The sequence below is a fragment of the Cynocephalus volans genome, chromosome 5 (genome assembly GCF_027409185.1).
Source record: "Cynocephalus volans isolate mCynVol1 chromosome 5, mCynVol1.pri, whole genome shotgun sequence".
NCBI lineage: Eukaryota > Metazoa > Chordata > Mammalia > Dermoptera > Cynocephalidae > Cynocephalus > Cynocephalus volans.
The window spans coordinates 142,944,663-142,960,893 of NC_084464.1; the positions used below are offsets into that span (position 1 = coordinate 142,944,663).

The 16,231-nt window shown below is 37.8% G+C and overlaps 1 protein-coding gene and 1 non-coding gene across 3 annotated transcripts in view; both read left to right on the forward strand.

Annotated features, from left to right (window-relative positions):
* The window catches only part of AIG1 (androgen induced 1), a 241,701-nt gene that overhangs the window by 219,822 nt on the left and 5,648 nt on the right, over nucleotides 1–16,231 (forward strand). The window contains exons 5-6 of one of the 2 annotated variants that reach the window (XM_063096499.1): nucleotides 14,904–15,067; nucleotides 15,697–16,008. In XM_063096499.1, coding sequence (XP_062952569.1) covers nucleotides 14,904–15,067; nucleotides 15,697–15,722 — 190 coding nt within the window. In that variant the 3' untranslated portion in view covers nucleotides 15,723–16,008. Of the gene's footprint in view, nucleotides 1–14,903; nucleotides 15,068–15,696; nucleotides 16,009–16,231 lie in introns of those variants that run through there. The other variant, XM_063096498.1, reaches the window with a different exon arrangement.
* On the forward strand, nucleotides 5,993–6,098 carry LOC134379320 (U6 spliceosomal RNA). The gene has a single exon (XR_010023724.1). It is a non-coding gene; the product is annotated as a U6 spliceosomal RNA (small nuclear RNA).

Here is a 16,231-nt window from a genome sequence, read left to right on the forward strand (position 1 = left end):
GTTCTTCAAACTGAAACAAGTAGACAGTAAACAACAACTCAAAGGCATATGAAAGTACAAATCTCACTGGTTTAAAAGTCAAAAAGCAAAAGTATTAAGAATAACAATAACTACAAATACCTGTTATTGGTACATGAGATAAGAAGAAGGAAGCTCTGTTATCAGTAACATAAAGTGAGGTAAATGACAATGTAGAGTTATCATACGTGATTGAAGTTACATTGTTATCAGCTTAAAATAGACTGCTGTAACTGTAAGAGGTTCAAAGCTAGCTATATGGTAACCACCAAGAGAAATTACTATAGAAGATACATAGAAGAGAAAGAGAAAAGAATCAAACATATCACTCCAAAAATTTATCAAACTACTAATAAAGACAAGAGAAAAGAGGAACAAGAGAACTACAAAAGCAGACAGAAAACAATAAAATGGCAATCACAAGTTCTTACCTTAATTACTTTAAAGTTAAATGGGTTAAACTCATCGATCAAATGACATAAAGAAGCTGAATAGATAAAAATAAAGACCAAACTATGTTGTCTAAATGAAACTCACCTTAGACTTAAGGACACACATAGGCTAAAAGTGAAGGGATAGAAAGAGATATTCCACACAAATGGTAACAAAAAAAGACCAAGGGTGACTGTACTTATGTCAGACAAAACAGACTTTAAGTAAAAATCTGTTTACAATAGACAAAGAAGGCATTATGATGAAAGGGTCAGTTCAACAGGAAGATATAGTAATTGCCAATATACATGCACCAAACATCAAAGTACCTAAATACATAAATAAAACATTGACAGATCTAAAGGGAGAAATAGACAACAATACAATAATAGTAGGAGATTTCAATATCCCACTTTCAATAATGGATAGATAATTCAGACAGAAAGTCAATAAGGAAACAGCAATCTTGAACATCAGCATAGACCAACTGGACCCAATAGGCATATATAGAACATACCATCCAACAATAGCAAAATAGACATTTTTCTCAAGTGCACACAGAACATTCTCCACAATAGATCACATGCCAGGTCACAAAACAAGTTTTAACAAATTTTAGAAGACTGAAATCATCCCAAGTATCTTTTCTGACCACAATGGAATGAAACTAGATTTCAATTAGATAAAAAAAAAAATGGGAAAATTAACAAATACATGGGAATTAAACAACAAAATCTTGAATAGTCATTAGTTAAAAGAAGAATTCAAAAGGGAAATTAGAAAATATCTTGAGACAGATGAAAACAAAAATCCATGCCAAAATTTAAGGGATGTATCAAAACAAATACTAATGGGAAAGTGTATAGTAATACACACCTACATTTTTTTAAAAAGTATGATCTCAAATAAGCAACCTAACTTTACACCTCAAAGAAATAGGAAAAAGAGAACAAAATAAGCCCAAAGTTAGCAGAAGGAAAGAAGTAATAAATATGAGAGCAGAAATAAATGAAGTAGTAAATAGAAAAACAATGGGAAAGATCAACAAAATGAAGACTTGATTTCTTGAAAGATAAAAATATCAACAAATACTTATCTAGACTAACTTAAAAAAGAGAGAGAAGACACAAAAAAATAAAATCAGAAATGAAAGAGGAGACATTAAAATTGATGCCATGAAATAAAACAAATTATAAGGAATTATTATGAACTATTGTATACCAATGAATTGGGCAGCCTGTATGAAACATATAACCCATCAAGACTGAATCAAGAAGAAATTGAAAACTTAAACAGCCCAGTAATAATAAAAGAGATAGAAGGAGTAGTCAAAAATCTCCCAACAAAGAAAACTTCAGGATCAGATGGCTTCATGGTGAATTCTACTTAACATTTAAAAAGTAATTAATAAGCCCTTTTTAAACTCTTCCAAAAAAAAGGAGAAAAGGGAAGATTTCCAAATTCATTTTATGAGGCCAGCATCACTCTGATACCAAAGCTGGACAAGAATATCACAAGAAAAATAAAACTACAGGCCAATATACTGATGAACACGTATGTAAAAATCCTCCACAAAATGATAGCATTTTGTCAGCACCACGCTCACCCAGTGAGCTAACCGGCCATCCCTATATGGGATCCGAACCTGTGGCCCTGGTGCTATCAGCACCGCACTCTCCCGAGTGAGCCATGGGCCGGCCCAGCATTTTGAAACTGAATACAAGAGCACATTAAAAGAATCATACACCATGACCCAGTTGGATTTATTCCTGGGATGCAAGAACGGTTCAACATATGCAAATAAATCAATGTGATATACCACATTAATGGAATGAAAGACAAAAATCACAGGATTATCTCAATAGATGCAGAAAAAGCATGTGACAAAATCCATTACCCTTTCACAATTAAAAAAACTCGACAAAACAGGTATTAAAGGAACTTACCTCAACACAATAGAGGCCATTTTTGAAAAACCCACTGATAATACCATACTCAACACTGAAAAATTGAAAGCTTTTCCTCTAAGATCAGAAACAAGGCAAGGATGCCCACTCTCGCCACTTTTATTTGACATGGCACTAAGAATCCTAGTCACAGCAATTAGCAAGAAAAAGAAATAAAAGGCGTCCAAATCAGAATGGAAGAAGTGAAATTATCAGTATTTGCAGATGACACGATCCTGTATGTAGAAAATCCTAAAGACTCCTTCCCACGCCACACACACACAAACTGTTAGAACTAATAAATTCAGTGAAGTTGCAGGATACAAAACTGACACACAAAAATCGGTAACATTTCTTTCCAGTAACAACAAGCTATTTCTGAAATGGAAATCAAGGAAACAATTCCATTTACAGTAACATCAAAAAGAATAAAATACTTAGGGATAAACTCAACCAAGGAGCTGAAAAACTGATACAATAAAAACTATAAAACATTTATGAAAGAAATTGAAAAAGACATAAATAATAAATGGAAAGACATTTCATGTTCATGTATTAGAAGAATTAATATTGTCAAAGTATCTATACTACCCAAAACAACCTGCAGATTCAATGTAATCCAATCAAAATATCAATGGCATTTTTTTTTACAGAAATAGAAAAAAATCTTAACATTTATATGGGACCACAAAAGATCATGTATATCAGGAATCTAAAATAGTCTAACTCATGGAAACAGAAAGTAGAATGGAGGTTAGGAAGAGGGAGAATTGGGGCAGTGTTTGTCAAAGTGTACAACATTTCAGTTATGCAAGATGAATAAGTCCTGGAGATCTACTCTGGCATAGTGCGTATACAGAGTAGATCTTACGTTAAATGTTCTTATCACACACACAAAAAAAGAGAGAGAAACTTTTCTAGGTGATGGCTATGTTTATGGCATTGTTATGGTGATGTATACTTATCTTCTAACTCATCGACATGTATACATTAAATATGTACACCTTTTGTATGTCAATCATACCCCAATTTTTTTAAAAAATTAATTAAATAATAAATAATAAAACACCAGAAGAAATAGCTGAAAGAGTTGAATGTGGCTTCCTCTAGGGAGCAGGACAAGGCATGGGGAAGACACTAAGTCTTAAAATCGGTGGGGCAGGGAGTTTCTGCTTTTTAAGTATAAGCATTTTAGAAATTTTGATGACTTCATTCTGATAAAAATTAAAATGAACTCTAAAAAGGAACACTACAACTCGCCTTGAAAAAAAAGAATTCCTGACTCTCTACCACCCCTCCCTTGCATTATGAGGGCATAATACTATGATGTCATTGAATGTCTGTGTTACTGTTAGATTGGGAACCCTATCACAAGGGCAGGGACTTACTTCTCGTGTCTGAAACCTTCTAGGCACTAGCACTGATACGTATTTGTAGAGTGAAAAATAATAGAAACATTTCTCAGTGGTTGAAGCAGCACCCAGAGGACAGATATGACAAATAACACAGAGATGGTATCGCTACCATTTGATACTGGGCACTGGCACGAGGCAGAAGCTCAAGAAATATCTGGAAATTTTGCTCTTTATTGAAGAAGGTTGGTGATGAGAGAGAGAGAGAGAGAGAGAGAGAGAGAGAGAGAGAGATTGGTAGTCCAAGGAGGTGGCAGCATCAAGGAAGACGTTACCATGGCAGGGGTAACCAGACATTATATATTAGTCCTCCTCTTATTTTGCTTTCCTTGATCAGTCACCCACAGGCAACCATGGTCTGAAAAAATTAAATGGAAAATTCCAGAAATAAATTTAAATTGTGTGCTGTTCTGAGTAACATGATGAAATCTCATGCCGCCCAGCTCTGTTCCACCTGGGACGTGAATCATTCCCTTGTCCAGAGCATCTACGCTGTATATGCTCCCCGCCCATTAGTCACTTAGTAGCTGTCTTTGTTATCAGATCACCTGTCACAGTATCACAGTGCTTGGGTTGGGTACTATCAGTGGTTTCAGGCTTCCATGAGGAGTCTTAATCCCCCGCTTTAAGGGGAGACTTATAATTCTAAAAATAAGCATATAGTGAAGGGAGAGACATAAAAGATGCTAGAGAGACACTGGAGATAATTTCTGCAAAATATGGAAAATTGTGATTTTGTTGTTGTGGTGGTGGGATTCGGGATGTCCTTTCTCCTCCCCTTCCAGAGCTAGTTCTGCCGCAGCCAACTCCTGTGATTGCTTAGGCCATAACAGTCTCCTGCTGACAATACTCCCCACCTCCCTTCTGAAAGAACACATGTTCCCTACAGTGTTCAGTGTGTCAACTTGATGTTTGGCACTTGCATTCTTTGAGAAGCTCCAACTGATTAAAGTTAAGTAAAACAGGTCGTGAATTTTATTAAGGGAAATTCAAATTGAATTCTCTGCAGGGAAACATCGCCATAAAACCAGGTAGGCTGCCGAAAGTGGGACTCAATGGAAGCAAATCATTTAAAGCCAGTTTAGACATGTGTCAGGGGTGTGCTGGAGGAAAATACTCTGAAGCAGACTGTTGGCCTGCCTTTATGGATAAATCACTCTGATATTTGTGATTTAGAACGAGGAAGGAAACACATTCCTTCATTACCTCATTACAGGAATTCATTCTGGGAGGCACACACAATTTGCCTCTTTCCCCAGAGAAGGGTGGAGAGACTTACAACCTTGAAAACATTCTTGTGTCTGAGAACAGAAAAATATATATTTGAGCATAAGAAGAAGCAGTGGACAATTTTTTTGTTTTAATTTGCTTGTTTTTTTAATCTAACATGAGTTGACTGTGCTGAGAACTTTACATTACTTGATGATTACATCTCTAAGGTAGGCAGTATTGCTTCTTCTACTTTACCAAAGGGGAAACTGAGGCTCAAAGAAATTAAATAATATCCAAGGCAACCTAAAAAATATGTGGATGAATTGGAAGTTGAACCAAAGTATAGGTGACACAGGTACATAGACTGGACCGGTTATGTGCTTCATGGGGCCCAGGGCAAATGGGGCCCAGTGCAAAATAAAATGTGGGTCCCCTTGAAAGTGTTAAGAATTTCAAGATGGTGATGGAAGGTCATTAAACCAAGAATGGGACGCTTCTGAGCACAGCACCCTGTGTGACTGCACAGGACACACACCCGTAAAGCCTGCCCCATGTTTACATACCTCGCAGGTTTTGTAAATTTGGGCTAGCTTCGCTGAAAAAATTGGGACATTTTTGATATTTGAATACTAAATTATGATCATGCCTTAAAATATTGTCTTAAAAATACTCTGTTAAACCCACAGTATATGAAAAATAGACTTCTGTAATTATATCTGTAAGTGAGCTAGAGAATATTTCAACACTGGTTCAGAGCGGACCCTCCATTTGGTATTAATTTTCTGGCACTACCTTGCACTTCACTGACGAGGACTTTCTGAGCCCTGTTTTCATCTAAGCAGATGTACTTTGTCCTGCTCAGTAGGAATCTTGGCAGACCAGCCACACTTCTGCACCCCTTCTGCTGCCTGCCCAGCCTGACACAGAATAGAGACCCAAGAAATGTTTGTTGAGTAAATGAATGAGTCTGTGGTGCTCACTTCGGCAGCACATATACTAAAATTGGAACAATACAGAGAAGATTAGCACGGCCCCTGCACAAGGATGACACCAAATTCGCAAAGCGTTCCATATTTTTGTCTCATGAATATTCATAACCAATAAAAAAGCATTTGCATTAAAAGAAAATGAATGAGTCTATGAATTCCAGAAAACTCCAGCCAAATTCTAGATTCTCAAAAGTGGAGCAAGAACCAGTCAGTACTCAGGGGATGGTCCAAGGGACATTTAGAATGACCTTAAAATTAGATGGTTAGGTCTAAAGAGAAGGCCAGGTCTAAAGACAGCATTTGAGCCAAAAGTCAAACCTGCTCTTGAAAAGTCCTTAGAAGCATCAGGCTGCAGGTACCATGAGAGGCGCACAGAGATTCACTGGGCGAGGAGCTAATGCTCATCCCCTAAATCAGCCCAGCCTGGGCGCATGCTTATTGCCTGCCAAGCAGTGTAGTAAATTTCAGTAAGTTAAATGCACACATGATGTGACTTTTTAAGAAGTAAGGCAATGCCTTCTCTGAAGGAAGTGTTTTTTTGCTTTATCCGTCAGGAGAAATTGTAAAATCTGATCCCTGAGTTTTATAAGACACTCAATCCTGTATTAAAACTTCACCAAGAATGATTTATCTTGCATCATGCAACATTTCTTTATCTCACACATTTTCTGTAATGAGTATGAATTACTTTTGTAGTCAGTGGGAAAAAAGAAAAACATTGCAGAGAGATTTCATACTTAGATCATTTTTTGGTTCTGAGCACATTAAAAACTTTCCAGATCCGTGTTCCCATCCTTCACAGTCTGGCCTTCAGAGCAATAGAGGAAGGAGCCTGGGACACAGGCCGAGAGCTAAACTGCTGAGCTGTGTATCTCAGCTTCTCCACTTAGTTAACCTCTGCAGGCCTTAGTGTCCTTATCTGTAAAATGGTATTAATATAATACTTCCCTAAAGAGTTGCTCATGTAAAGCATCTAGCACAATGCCTGTCAAAAAGCATTCTATGTAGTTCACTATTAGCTATTATTACAAATGAGTCTTGTGTTTACAAGCTAATAGCCTAGCTGTCAAACAACCTAGCTTTTTATATAAGTGTGAATAAGCAAGAAATTTTTAAATCCTCTTTAAGATAATCTTAAAGGTTATCAGCTGTAAGATAGGTACTTGTGTCTGTCCAGGATAAATAATGGTGACAAGGACAGAAAAGGAAGGGACTGTATGTCAACCTCACCACAGCTCCTCAAGGGCTCCAGTGACCACCACAACTTATGATCTATGTGATAGGATGAAATTTGACCACTTGGCAAAAAGAACTATTGAGCTTGACAAGGTCACTTTATTTTTTACTTACTATTTATCCTATATGCCCAGTCAGTATCCAAAGTAGATTCCACTTGGAATCTGAAAATTTTCTTGCTTCCACTTTATATGTGAAAAGCCAGTTTTCTAATAATTATCAAAGATCCTGTGCTAATAGATTTTGCCTACTCCATCTTTGAACCACTTGTCCCTTGGCTTCAAGACACCATTTTTCCGTCTTGCTTCCATGTTACTAGCCCAACTTTCTTGGTCTCCTTTTTAGCCTCATCCACCTTGTCTTATCCTTAAATCTTGGCCCTTTTCAGGGCTCTCTCATAGTCCCACTTTTTTCATGCCCTATACTCCACCTGGATGATCTCAATCTGCTCTGATGGCTTCAACCACCATCTTTTTGCCAGTGAACTCAATAACTGTATTGCCACATCAGTCCTTTCTCTACTGTCTAAATCCTTGTAACTAACTGCCTTCAGGACATCTCCGCTTGGATATCTTACAGATACCTCAAACTCAACATGTCGAAACTGAACACCTCATCCCCTCAAACCAGCTCCCTTACAGCATTCCCTATCTCAGGAAATAGCAGCATTCTCCACCCAGCTAATCAAGCCAGTGATCTATGATTAATCCTTAAATCATCTCATTTCCCTTACTGCCTAAATCCAATCAATCACCATGTTCTCTTATTTTATTTCCTAAATCAGTGCCTGTCAAATTTCCTTCACTGCAAATTAAAGAAACATCTTTTGCATTATGACCCAACCAGCATGCATGTGCATGTGTGTGCTCACACACGCTTGCACATAACTGAAATAGAAGTTTCACAAAACAATTTTTATCATCATTATATGCAAGGTCCTCTGATATTCTCTATTCTGTACTCTGCTATTATTATTTTGTTCTAATGCTAGTAACCAGTGGGTTACTGGAAAATGTAAAACAACCAGTTATTTGGGGGGCAGGAGAAGGGGGACCAAGGATATGCAGCATTGTCCATATCCTTGGTGTAAATATTCCCACTGTGGAATGGATTCAAGCTACCAACCAACGAGCTTGCAAACATCCTAAAGATTTAGCAACCAGTTCTCATGTCCATGTCCATCATTCCACTGCTTATGACCTACAGTTTGATACTCAATTCTTAATCTGTTCACTAATTTTTATTCTCAATGTTACTATTCCTGTCCTGGCCACCACCATTTCTGCTACAACTGGTTTCCAGGTCAATCTGACCTATTTCAAATGTATTTGATATCCTTCAAAGACTTGCTGTTGTCCACACTAGGAAAGAGTCTGTGATTCTTACCATGGCTTAAAAAGCCACCCACAGTTTGGTGCCTGTCTGCCCCTCCTGCCCTCTCTCCGTTCATCTTAACAAAAATGTTTTCTTCTTGAACACCTGGGAGCTTTGCCTTATTCTCAGGTCTTTGGACATGCTCTTCCTTTTGGTTAGAAAGGTCTTTCCTCGCATCTTTACTCAATGAATTCTTACTCACCCTTCCTACTGAGAGCTTAAATGTTATTTTTTTCATTCATTCTTTCTCCTGCTGCATGACAAGCATTGTGGTAAATGCTGAGGACACAAAGAAGTTAAAGTGGACAGAGTTCCACATCTCATAGAACTTATATTCTAGAGGAGGAAAAACATATTATTCCATAAAGATATTATTCAAATTTAAGTACTAATAAAAAAGCTATAAAAATAATGGAGACTCATGATTCTATAAGAGATTATAAAATCTAACCTAATCTGATGGATCAGGGGAAACTTTCCTGAATAAGTGATGACTAGTTAATTGTAACAGTTGAGCTAAGACATAGAGAATACATATACCCTAATTAGTCTAAGGGGTGGATAACTAACAGCATAGGCAGAAAAAGGAGCATGTGAAAATCCACAGGGCAGGAAGAAACATGGAAAAATCCAAGTGACCAAATGAAAGCCAGCATAACAGGAATGTGAAAAGGAGCAGGAACAAGGTATGAGGTGGAGCCAGAGACACAGGTAGAAGCCACTCTGTGAAGGACACTCTAGACTTCATTGAAAATTTGGTTCTTTACCAAAAAGTCAGTGGGAAGCCACTGATGTGTTGAAAGCACACATATAATGTGATCTAATTCTAGTTTGGAAAGATCACCCTGGCAGTTGTGAAGATGAACTGTAAGGGGACAAAAATAGATGTGGAGACAAATGAGAAATTGTCACAGTCCTCCAGACGGAGACAATTGTAACACAAATTAAGATGCTGTCGATGAAGATGGAGAAAAATCAACATGTTGGAGACATGTGAGGTAACCTTGATAAGACAGGGTAATGAATTGACTATATGCAATGAAAGACAGAGAAGTGTTTGAGTTGCAAAACTGAACGAATGGTAGCACCACTCACAGAGGTAAGGAACACGGGAGGTTCGGGGAAAAAGAGCATAACTTGGGCTTTAGATATATTAAGTTTGAGATATCGTTAAGATGTACAAAATGAGATGTTTTGTGGACTGTTCGATAAATTGCTCTGGAATAGAGAAGAGATCTGGGTTAGGATGTAAATTTGTGAAAATACCTGCATACAGGTAGTGGGCATGATGCAGTGGCCATGAATGAACTCATCAACTGCAAATACATATGAGAGGGTTTAGAAACCAAGCCTTAAGGAAATTCAACATTTAATTGTAGGATAGTAAAGGGTTAATCTACAAAGGGAACCAAGAAGAGCAGCCAAAGCGGTAGGAGGAAAACCAGGAGAAATTGATGTCAAAGAAGCCAGTAGGTTTTGGTGGAGTATCAAGAAAAGAAGCCAGATTGCTGTGGGTGGAAGAGTGAGTACAAAGTAAAGACATGGAGTCAGGTAATGTGGACCACTGTTTGGAGAAGTTTGCCTTTGAAGAGAGGGAAAGACATAGAGTAGTATTTGTGAAGGTGATGGAAAGTTTTCACATGTGCTTTAATGAAAGACATTTGAACATATTTGTCAGCTCCAAAAAAATCGGTGTGAAAGAAAGTTGAATACATATGAGAACGAAAGACTAAGGCAAGTGGAAGGTTGGGGAGGGGGAAGCAGAGAATAATCCCAGTGCACTATGGCAGCCCTACACTTACCCTTTCTCAATTCTGACTCCACTTTTAATTATTCTTTAAATATCTGTACTCCTCATTAGACTGTACTCCATGAGGACAGGAATTACCTCTGCCTCATTTACTTCTATATTCCTAGCATGTAGGAAAGTGCCCAGATAGGAGGTATGAATAAATGTCATTTTTTTAATTACACATTAAAGTGAATGAAATTGGATACATTTAATAAAATAGATAATCCAGTAGTCTCATGATACTAATATGTGAGCATATATGTATGTGTGCACACACATGCATATCATGATTTTTGGTTTCTTAGGCTAAAATTAAAACTAGTACCATTGCCTTAAGCATACACTATTTGGATGCTAAGACAAGAGGGCCTTTGAATGAGATTGAAATTAAAAGTCAACCAAAAACTAAGAACTCTCCACAAATAGGTGAGCAAGGCCATGAGTCATCTTTGTGCAGAGAATTGAGCCCTGATAATATCAAGGAAATAAATGACGAAAGCACAGCCTGTTCAGACAAGTGGATTCAGCATTCACACAGATCCAGGTGAAACCCCAAATAACAGGACTTCTGTATTTGAGATGGTTGAATGACCTACCAGGTCAAGAAAACCTTAAAAACAAGAAACCCTCACTTCAACCTTGGAGACAATATTAACTACCTCATTTAGGGAAGCGAGTCCATGTAGAAAAAAAGAAATCAGATGTGCCTTCCTTTCCTGGCTTTGCCAGTTTTCTAGAAAAGTTCTTTTGTCTGGTTTGTTTCTTTGTCTGTGAAAAGGGAATAATCATCCCTCATAGGGTGGTTGTATAAGGTAAAGGAGATTTATCTTCCTAAAGCCCCCCACTCAGAATGGCTGTCCACTTCCCTGCCTTGCAGGTAGCAGACCTGAGAATTTCACCTTTGTATTGGCAGTTCTGACATAATCTCATTTATGCTCTAATTTTTTACATCAGTGAAATGAAAATGACATGCTATATCTAAGATCCTGTATCTAGGATCGCTGAGAAGACTAGATGACATAATGTGCATGAAGGAGCTCTATGAAATACAAAGAACTAAACAGTAGGGGTCAGCAAGCCATAGCCCACGGCCCACATCCAGCCCATCCACCTGTTTTTGTTTATTTATTTGTTTGTTTCATGGCTCACAAGCTAAAAATGGCTTTTACATTTCTAAATGGTTGGAAAAAATCAAAAGGAGATGAATATTTCATGATGTGAAAACTATGTGAAATTCAAATTCCAGAGTCCATGAATGAAGTTTTATCAGAACACATTTTTGCTTATTTGTTTACATGTTGTCTGTGATTGCTTTTGCACTACAGTGGCAGAGTTGAGCAGTTGTGACTGAGAGAATGTGGCCTACAAAGTTGAGAATATTTACTATCTGGTTCTTTACAGAAAAGGTTTGATTCCCCCTGACTTTGATATTGTGACAAAGGTCATAGAGATTTTAGGGGGGGTTTTTGAGATTATTTTTAAAAGTTTTTTAAGTAATTAGCAAAGTGCCTGCCATATAGTGAGGACTCAATAAACAGATATTGTTGTTGATGTTCCTTTATTCAATTATTAATTCAACAAATAATTACTGAGTGCATATCATGTGCCAGACACTGCTCCAAAGGCCGCAGAATACAGCAGTGAACATAACAGACAAAATACCTGTGCTCATTGGACAGACAAGAAACAAGTCAGTGAAAGTAAGTATCATATATTAAATGGCTGGGGAGAAAAATAAATGGATGGAAATACAGAGTTTCCGGATAAGGTTTGCAATTTTTAGATACAGTGGCCAGCGAAAAGATGACATGAAAAGATGGTGAGGAGTAATGTTCCAGGCAGGGAAACGAATGCAAAAGCCCTGAGACAGGGAGTGCTGGGTGTGTTCAAGGAATGCCGAGCAGCCAGTGTGTGGCTGGAGTGGAGTGAAGGAGGGAAGAAAAGCAGGAGATAAAATCAGGAAGGCCCCAAGCCTTGAAGAACCACCTAGGGACTCTGGTTTTTACTTTAAGTGAGAGAGGAAGCAAGAGTTTTGAGCAGAATCATGGCATGGCCTGACTTGCATTTCCTCCAGATCTGTCTGTCTGCTCTAGTGAAAATAGGCTGTAGAATGGAGTGATTATAATTTTATACGGTGATTTGCAAAATCAATTACAGCTGAATGGTATTGCATTTTGGAGGCTATTGCATATTATCTCCATGGAAATTAATAAGCCACTTCGTGGGTGTGCAGCACCTTCTTACATTAGTTAAGATAATATTAGGAAAATAAAACTGCCTGTAATTATGGAAAAACAGAATATGACGTATCAGAATCCCATAGGGTAGTTGTAACAATTTTATTTCTGCCTCTTCTCACAAATGTTTCAGATTTTTTTTCTAAAAATTTTTTACTCACGTGGCCTACTTTTTCGATAAAAATCTTTTAGTTTGGACAGTTATTTAGGCAGACCTGGATGGACCCAATGAAGGTCTCTTCATTCTAAGACAGTGTTTCTCAACCTTCTTTTATTTCACTGCCTCTCCCCACCAAGGAGCCTTTTTAGACACTTTTCCCTAATCTCCATCCCATAAAAAATTTTTATTGTGGTAAAATATACATAACATAATATCATTTTAACCATTTGTAACTGTACAATTCATTGTCATTAAATATATTTACAACGTTGTGTAACCATCACAACTATCTATACCCAAAATTTTTCAACATCTCCAATATAAGATCTGTACCCATTAAACAATAACTCCCTATTCCCCACTCGCCCCAGCCCCTCTTTCGTAACCTCTTTTGTGCTTTCTGTCTCTATGAATTTGCCTGTTCTAGGTATCTCATATAGGTGGAACCATACAAGATTTGTCCTGTGTCTGGCTTATTTAGCAAAATGTTTTCAAGATCCATCTGTGTTGTAGCATGTGTCAAAATTTCATTTTGCTTTATGGCTGAATAATATTTCATTGCATATATATATAACATTATGTTTATGTATTCATCTTTTGATGGACACTTGGGTTGTTTCAACCTTTTAGCTGTTATAAACATTAGTGTACAAATATGTGCTCAAGCCCCTGGTTTTAATTCTTTTGGATGTGTACCTAGGAGTGGAATTGCTGAGCCATGAAACTTTAATACCACAGATACATGTACGCCTGTTTATGTGCTCTGTGTGTGTGTGTATGTATATATACATACATGATTTTATCTGTGTGTGTATACACATATATACATATATAAATACATGTATATACATATGCTTTCTACTTAAAACGAGCAAGATGGCTTCACCACCACCATCCCCAGAATGGATTTTTACCCCCTTTGGGGTGGGGGAGTGATGGCACCCTCGTTGCTAATGCAGGCTCTAAGGTAAAGACCCCAGGTTTCCTGCCTGAATGAGGTGTATGTGTAGTACTGTATACGTAGATAAACTGCTTAAAAAGTGACGACGTGGGTGGTAAGGACAGTGACCCCAGAACACATATGGATAACAAGTAATCTTTATTCCCCATACGGTGAAGTTATTTGTATTTTATTTAGTCTTCAAAATTGACAACATTTGATAAAGTAATGAACCCAAGAATATTTTGGGTTAGCAGTCACGTCAGGACCAAGCCAATGGAGCAAGTGTTCTAACTAAACTTTTGAAAGCAGTGGTGATTAATGTTGTTGCTTTTCCCACTGAGCCAAAAATATCTCCAGAACACAAATAAAATAATTACAAGTAAGTATGTAAGGTAGAAAAGAAAATGAAATAAGTGTGGGATCTGAAGATGAGAGGAGCAGGCAGCCGTATCAGCTAGGTTGTGGGGTGGTTCTGCCAGTGTATGGCATACAGCTGGCATCTTGTTGGAAGGCAGCATGGTGACATACCTGGCCCATACTCACCTAGGTTTTAGTGTAGTATGGTTGCCTAATGCTACATTGTTTCATTATGTAAAGAGGGAATGAAAAAGATTAACAGTATTTAAAAAACCCAAGAGTTTCAAACACCTGACCAGACCCTTCAAGTGTCATCAAAGTCAAAGAGAAACCGAGCAACTGCCAGAGTGGAAGAGACCAGGGAGAAGTGACAGCTAAATACAATGTGAGATCCTGGACTGAATCCTGTAGCAGAGAAAGGACATTCATGGAAACACAGGAATTCCAAATAAAACCTGTGGTTTAGTTAGTACTATTGTCCCAGTGTTAATTTTCTCAGTTTCAGTAATTGTCCCAGGATTATACAAGATGCTAACATGAGGAGAAGCTGAGTGTGGAACATATGGGAGCTCTCTGTACCATATTTGCACCTCTTTGGAGAGTCTAAAATTATTGCAGAATAAAAAGTAAAAGAAAACAAACAACAAAGTTTCTTGTATCAGAAGCCAACCTGTGACTGGCAACTGCTGAAGAATGGTTATGTTGGAGGTGAGGTGTATATATGTGCAACACAGCAGCTTTGACGTCTGCCATAAGAGTAACTCCTGTCTTGTCTCCTGTCTAATTCCCCTGCAGGGTGTGCTGGGTGCATCATGTCACCGGCATGTGGGTGTACCCTTTCCTGGAACACATTGGCCCAGGAGCCAGAATCATCTTCTTTGGGTCTACAACCATCTTAATGAACTTTCTGTACCTGCTGGGAGAAGTTCTGAACAACTATATCTGGGACACACAAAGAAGTAAGTATTGCTTAGGGGAGCCTAAAGTAAGAGAATTGCTGCCTACAAGAGTGTATGCAGAGGCTAAGAGGAAATTCCACTGTAGCCTCTTCTTTTATCCTTCACACAGGATCTCTTATGAAGACTTTCATTTCTGTAACTACAATATTAATTTAAGAGGTCTAGCAGTTACCTGAAAGATTTACTACTCACTTAGTCTTACTAACTAGTAAATCCAAATTTAATGAGGGAAGAAACATGTCTGTAAATTTCTGTAGGGAAAAAGTTAGTGTTAATAGAAAAAAAATTTGGGAAGTTCACCCTAACAAAATGCTCCCTTAACTAAAGGAACCCCAAATAAAATAGTAAGTTTTTAAATGTAACCAAACAGTGTCATTGAAATTCACCCAGATCCTCACTTTCTATGTCATCATTTGCGGGGGTGCAGTGACCTTAGAAAGGTCTCACCAACATTCTGCTAAAACTCTAAACAGTGTAGAATGCCTCTGGCCACTGTGACTCGCTGGTGGTTGTCATATGGAAGGTTTGAAGGTGGCAAAGAGGTACAGGCAATAAAGTGTAATATTTAATTGCTGTAAAAACTCTCTTAACCTATGATTTGATTTCTCTTTTGTTTCCATTTATGGCAGAGCCTCCTTCTTGGCAAGGCACATAAACTTATCCAAGTTGTACAAAACCTGTCCAAAGAGTATGTAAGATAACATAAAAATTGGAAGGTGGAAAAAGCAACAGCACAGAAATGTAGTGATTTGAGTCCTGCATGAAAATACATCCAAAGGCAAGATGGTTTGTGGATTTTAAAGAGCCCTGGATATCTCCTCGAACACTGTCACAGCATTCTAGACCTCACCAGTAAATGGACTCTATTCCACAAACATTGAGCACCCTACTTTATACCAGAAACTATGCCAGGAACTCAATCTAATAAGACAAATAAAGTTCAGTCATTGCATGGTTATTGAATCAGATGTTTTTGTGTGTGTGGATCTTCTGAGACGATATGTGTCAAGTGATTAGCCAGTGTTAAATAACCCAGGGGAATTTGGGGTTTCTTATCTCAGCAGCTTTTGATTTTAATAAGTGGTCTGTTAGAAAAAGTGTCAAAAATTTTTATTCACTTCAGGCCACAGCTTGGGGGACCAGAAATGAATCTTTTAGTAAGGT